Below are 6,460 nucleotides of genomic sequence, written 5' to 3' on the forward strand. Positions count from 1 at the left end.
TTTTTGATAATAGAAAATAAGGGAGAAAGGGAACACGGTGTTCTTACTTTCACTTCTAGCGAGAATAAATGTCCCTCATTCATTACTGTACAGAGACATAAATAAAGCCAATTATGCCAAACTGAAATTACCCTAAGATCTTAATGTTACATAAAGAATATTTATCTCAATTATATATATTTTATTAGACCTGTTTATATATCTAGCAGTATTATTTATCTTTTCTGAAATACGAAAAAGAATTTAAATCACCAACATACTGTAGTTTACGTAACTATTAAATACAATTTCAACCTTTATATATCTTCAATAGTTTAATAAAACCATTAAATATATATAAAATTATATATTTAAATAAGAGAACTGTGCGTTAGATACATGAATAATGAAAAAAAAAAGTTATCACCATTAAATTAGTTTCTTTAGGTTGTTTGTGGTGTTTAGGAGGACAGCTGATCACTCCTCACAACTCAGACCAAATTTCCCATTCAAGTTTTTTCTCTCCCCTTACCATGTGATAAACAATCAGGTAAGGTCCTAAAACGTATATTAAAACCACTAATTAAACCTGAATTAATTTTAAAACTAGAATAAAGTTACGTAGTTGTAGATGAGATACGAATGGTGACTTGTTGTGCTTGTATAATAATTGACCTTTTTGAGTGAATACATAATTATTTATTTGTATATTGAGGGATTAAATAAGTATATGATGTGAAAGAGTGTGTTTTGGGGGTGTTATTTAGCGAGGGAGATGAGTTATGTATAATGGGTTAGTGTTATGTTGTTTACGTGTATATTAAGGTCAAGTTCTTTCTGGGTTTGTGTTATTTGACCTGTTCTTGATATAGTTTGATCTTATTTAACCTATTTTTGACATATTTTGACCTTATTTGACCTGTTTTATATAGTTTGACCTTATTTCACCTGTTTTTTTTATAATTTGACCTTATTTGACCAGTTCTTGATATAGTTTAGCCTTATTTGACCTGTCCTGTCCCCTAAAATATTAAAATTACCCAAACTAACCTAGCCAAAGGTAATTCTAACCAACCTAACCAATTTTAATATATTTTAACCTAACCCAAATAAAACCAAATCTAACCTAATAATCTTGTGGTCATTTTTGGTTAGGTTAGGTTCTTAACAATGAAAATATAGTGTTAGTGGATTATTTATATTATTTTCTTTTATAATTTATCTCTATAATCAGTCGCTTGAATGTCATTTTTATTTGAATTTTTTTTACCCGAATTAATTTTTAGCTGTGTAATTTATTTATTTGTTGCTTGTGTTTACTTTGTTATTTTTAGTTATATTTATAATTGAATGTTACTCTGGGTAGCTTCAGATGACCGATTAAATGTCGAAAAAGTCTGAATTACTAATACAGTCGAGTAACACTTGAAATGTTGGATACTGTACAAGAATAAAGGACTATTTCTTAAGCAGTTTTAGTGGATATATATATATATTTTTTTTACATAGATCATTCTGTTCATTGTCATCCTCGCTGCAATGTTCAGTTACTTGGTGATGGCAGTGTGACAAGGAAGCTAAGTCCAGAATATGTCTTCAAAAGCAATACTCAATCTGCTTAATCAGCGCACATGGCTTGATTGATTAATACACCAAGGCAGTCAGTTTGAACCTGTGGTCTATTCACCCTGGATATATCATCTGTCGTACCGTATTAAAAAAAAATCAGCAAAATATCCCTCACAGACATCTGGCAGAAGAATTACAGTCTGGTGATGGCCTCATGACTTAGCGTTCCGTCAGCTCTTCTACTGTTATATATATCGTCTGTGTTGTGTACAAACTGATTCAAGTGAAATACAAAGAAAGGAGGTGGGAGATGTTATACTGGCAGATAGTAGCATTTATTCCTGTGTGTTATATGTCAGGTTTGGTAAAATGATTATAAACTTGTTGCTTAATGTTGTTGTTGTTGTAGAATATTTCCTTTTGTTTTGAAGGAAATGGCCTGCAGTGCTGATGGCTTACCCACAAGTGAGGCCCTCAGTCTCTTGCATGAGGACATCTCCATCGCTTTGGATGAATATCAGAAGACAGAAGCTGAAAAGTAAGTGTAGAAAAGATTATTAATTAATTTTGAAATACAGTATTAACCTGTGGGGCATATTGGAGTCTGTACTTTCTTGTAAATGAGGCGTATAGACTAACCAGGGCGTATGTGCGAATATCTCAACTCGGTTCAATTATTCGGGCTGTACTGCATGTTTTCTGCCCTTGGTTTCTTATGGGATTGTACCACGCTGGAGGTGTATCCACATTGCCTGACAATGATGCTATGGACTGACACAGAAAATGGGAAATTGAGCAACCCAGTGATGTGCCCTTGCTATTGTAAACACCTCATATGTTTGGTGATACTGTATTATGTTTTATATTTCAGGAACAAAGGTTTTGGACCAAAGAGTGTTCTGTATGAAGCCTTCCACCACAAGAGTAGTCTCTCTGTGTTTCATTGGACATCAGTGATAGCGTTGATCGTTGAAGGCATCGTGCTGCTGGTGGCCTTCGCTGCATGTAATGACCCCAGGTGTGTACAGTATGGGTCCATAAAATACAACAGGCATATGAAGTTACCTTTGATTCTTTCTGTGCTATATATTGACCTGAGAATGTGGACTGGTGTAATATTCTCCATACATAGGTAAAAATATATGACCTTATGATTTGGTATGAGTGTAAATACAAGCAAACATACAGTAGCAGTAAAGCAACCATTTGTTGACAGATAGGATAACTACTCTGATGTCCTTAATAATTTTTCCATTAGAGAATTTAAGATGAATTTTGTTCTGTTTAGATTTACAGATGATGTAATATGTTTATTATTATTATCAGGTACCAGCATCTTCCTGCCGAGTCCTTCTTCATTTTCTTAGCAGTAATTCTTAACGTGTACTTGGTGTGGTGGGACACTCAGCTGAGGCACAAAGAGGTCCCAAGACTCACACACAACGTCTTAAAGGATCTTAAAGGTAAAGCATTGTGACTTACGGTAACGTTTTTTATTAATATCCGAACATTGTCTGTGAATTTTAAAACTGTTCTTTATTTAGTTACCCACAAAAGTACCGTCAGTGTGTGTGTTGTTTCATACTAGGACCTTGACACTACTCTCCTGCAACTTTCTACACTTATCATTACACCACTACCCACCACTGTTCTCTCCTAACTACAGTATTTGAGGTTTCTTTGTCACTTACTCTTGCTTGTTTCCGTTGGTGTCATGCGTGCCATTTTTTTTTTTCAGAATACCACGGCAATGTGTTGTGGTCTGCCGAGAACTATCCTCACCTCCACTCCCCCCCTGCATCACCCTCCAGTGGACTCGTCGCGATGGTAACACAGTCAACCTCCCTTGGTCTCTCCTGGTGCGTGGGGATATTATACTCATGAAACCTGGACAGAAAGTTCCTGCTAGATGTAGGCCCATGCAGGTAAGTAGTATAATTTTTATTTATTCCTAACATTTACTGGTACTACAGTATATGCACAAGTGATGCAACCCTGGTGCCTAAGGTCCGTAATTGCCTTGGATAATGAGGAGTATCTATTGAAATATATGTGGTGAAAGTTGCTGGCTGAAAAAGCATCTCCCCTTATTCAAATTAATTCTTATGGTGGAAAATTGCCCCAATATTCACAATTTCGTTATTTTCAATGACTTTTAGGAATGCCTCCCTTGCGATAACTGGGGTATTCCTGGTACAGTATGCACGTGACACAGTACAGCCGGGCAGTCACCCAGCTGACCCAATGCCTTAATACATATGTTCACTTCCCACACATACACACACATGCTCTTAATTTTTTTTTTTTTTAGTTTTATAATTTCTTTATTTCCAAGCCACATTAGAGTATTGTAATGATTTCTTTTCTTCTCAAACAAGCACAGAGAAGCGATAAACATACTGAGATAAGGGAGAAGGATGGTTTGTTGATCCTTTATATAATGTACTTTAAACCTTTGTTATCAAACCACTATAAAACTATTTAAAATTCAGATACTGTACCATGTGGCAACAATGGTACATATTCTGTTACGAGTAATACTATTAGAAATGTCGTTTGACAATAAATTGACGATACGTATTTAGATAGCCAAGCAACTTATGAATTACACTGGTGTCAATATACATTACTGGACCCTCGATAAAGAATGATATTAGGTTCCTGAAACCTCAATTAGTTGTGAATCATTCTTTACTGAACTTCTTATGGGAAAGAGGGCTAGGGTCTGAACATCGCAAAGATTGACTTTTTTAACTATAGTACGTATGCCTATTTTCATCCACGATGGCGTCACAGCAGTAGAGTACTGCATTCACAAGAGTACTGTACTGTACATAACATAAAATATGGTAAGAAATGATTTATTGAGAATCGTGCATGTCGTATTCTCTTTACCACCGATCAACAACTAACCATCACCACCCTGCACCATCTCCCTACTGTACACCCATCTTATGATGTCAAACAACAAGCATGGAATTATTGTGATCCTAATACTACTCATAATAAAATCACTGGTACTGTACTTCCCAAGGTAAAACTACTTTGTTCAGCAGCACACCTCCATACATTATTTGTTACTTATGGCATTATAAATTTTATGATTTGACAGATAAGGATGGGTGTTTTATTCATATTTTATTTTGCGTTATTAACAAGGTTCTGAGTTATGAATAAATCAACTTATGAACAGGTCCTGAAATGTAACCCGTTCATTATTCAGGGGCCCCTGTACAGTATACAGATTCATCCAAGGCAAACACTTGGATGGATGCCAATATGCAGAAATTAAAAGCAATATAACATTTACGAGACAAAAACTTATCATATTTTCTACAAGATCTGGAGAAAAAATATAACTTAAGTGTACATCTATTATCTATACTGTAATTCAAAATTTATATTTCTTTAATATTGTATACCATCAGCTTCAACTACAAAGAAAATTATATAAAGTTAAATTTACCTGTACATGTGGTTTCTTCTCCAACACTTTCTATGAAGATATTTCATTCCATCCATCAATGGGTCCCAGCTTTCATAATGTGTGAGAAGTGAGACAGCAATAAAAGATGTCATCATGGGAATTGCACCAATATAAATTAGCAGTGAATACTTGATGCCCTTGAGCCAGATGTCCACAAACATTGTCAAGGGAATAGTTAAGCTCAAAGATAAAGTAGCCATCAATGATGAAGTAAGGAAGCATCCCCTGCAAAATAAAACACCTTCAATTCCCAAGTAATTCCAATGTAGGTCAAACAATTATAGAAGGTGTTAACTAAGAAGACAATTAAAAAAAAAAAGAATCTTTACTGCACAAATTTTTTCTTGCATTATCAGCTAAGAGAGGAATGTATGATATTCTCTGAAACACTTCAATTTAGAAACAAATTCAGACTTTATTTCAAGAAATAAAGTATAAAGGTAAGCACCTATTTGGTACATCCTTTTTCTCTTTTATGATACAGTGGCTACAATCAAGAACATATACACACACACACTGTTCGCTTTTGTCACTCATCCTCTAAACCGCTAAGACACATGCATTGTGCGATATTGTTCCCTTCCACAACAATGCTCAAAGACATCCTTCTACATTTTCCCTGTCACTTTACACAATCTAGCATCCTCAAACCACAGAGTCCATTCTCAAAAAGTACTTGATGCCATACTGTCTAGTCAGGCTCAAGATGATTATAAACTAACCTAAGGTATCATATTGTTTCACACAGAGTAAGTACAGATACTTCTTTTAGCTACTGTACCTATAGTTTTTTATTTTCCTTTTTTATGATGGTTTTTCAATAATCATAATCTATGGTTTAAACATATGGGAGATAATGGCCGGAATCAACATTTCAAAGAGGTCATGGTCATCAGTGCCCAACCATAAAAATTCTGGACATATTAATCAAATTTCATAAATGAGATTGACAATATCAATACTTTGTTATAAATGGTTTAATTGATAAAGCATTACTAACCAAAGCCAAAGAAGTTCAGACAGGACAGTTCCTACTAAGCCATTAACAGATGTAAGGCAGAAACGATCCTCCGGCTAGTTACCGCTGCTAACTCGCTCGTTTGCTGGTGCAGACGACACTTGGGGTGGTTGGACGGAGGTGATAACGGCAGCAACCCTCTCCGCCGCGGGCAGATTCAACCCAGCCGCCATACCGTCAGTATCTAGCTACCCTGCTGTCCGTCAAATTCTGGCTGTGATCTCATCATAGGTCCTGGACTCGTGGGCTGTGTTCCCAGACCTTCACCTATCAACTGCCAACTCTCTGGTCATCTACCACTACCGCATACCACGACCATCAGTTCATCACATTCCGTCGGTGCCCCGGTGTTCTCCTGCCTTTTCAAGGCGTTGCTGAGTGTGGAGCGAAGTGGACGCTTCCCTGCC

General features: G+C 36.0%; 1 protein-coding gene across 1 annotated transcript; it reads left to right on the forward strand.

Moving 5' to 3' along the window:
- The first annotated feature begins 425 nt into the window (after positions 1-425).
- LOC121854174 lies at positions 426-3,473 on the forward strand. Its single transcript, XM_042348639.1, has 5 exons — positions 426-529; positions 1,980-2,086; positions 2,420-2,566; positions 2,875-3,011; positions 3,287-3,473. The coding sequence occupies exons 2-5, from the start codon at positions 1,983-1,985 to the stop codon at positions 3,430-3,432; spliced, it is 534 nt and encodes a 177-aa protein (XP_042204573.1). The 5' UTR covers positions 426-529; positions 1,980-1,982; the 3' UTR covers positions 3,433-3,473.
- Positions 3,474-6,460: the final 2,987 nt, after the last annotated feature.

The sequence above is a fragment of the Homarus americanus genome, unplaced genomic scaffold (assembly GCF_018991925.1).
Source record: "Homarus americanus isolate GMGI-L3 unplaced genomic scaffold, GMGI_Hamer_2.0 scaffold59646, whole genome shotgun sequence".
In the NCBI taxonomy this organism is placed as follows: Eukaryota; Metazoa; Arthropoda; class Malacostraca; order Decapoda; family Nephropidae; genus Homarus; species Homarus americanus.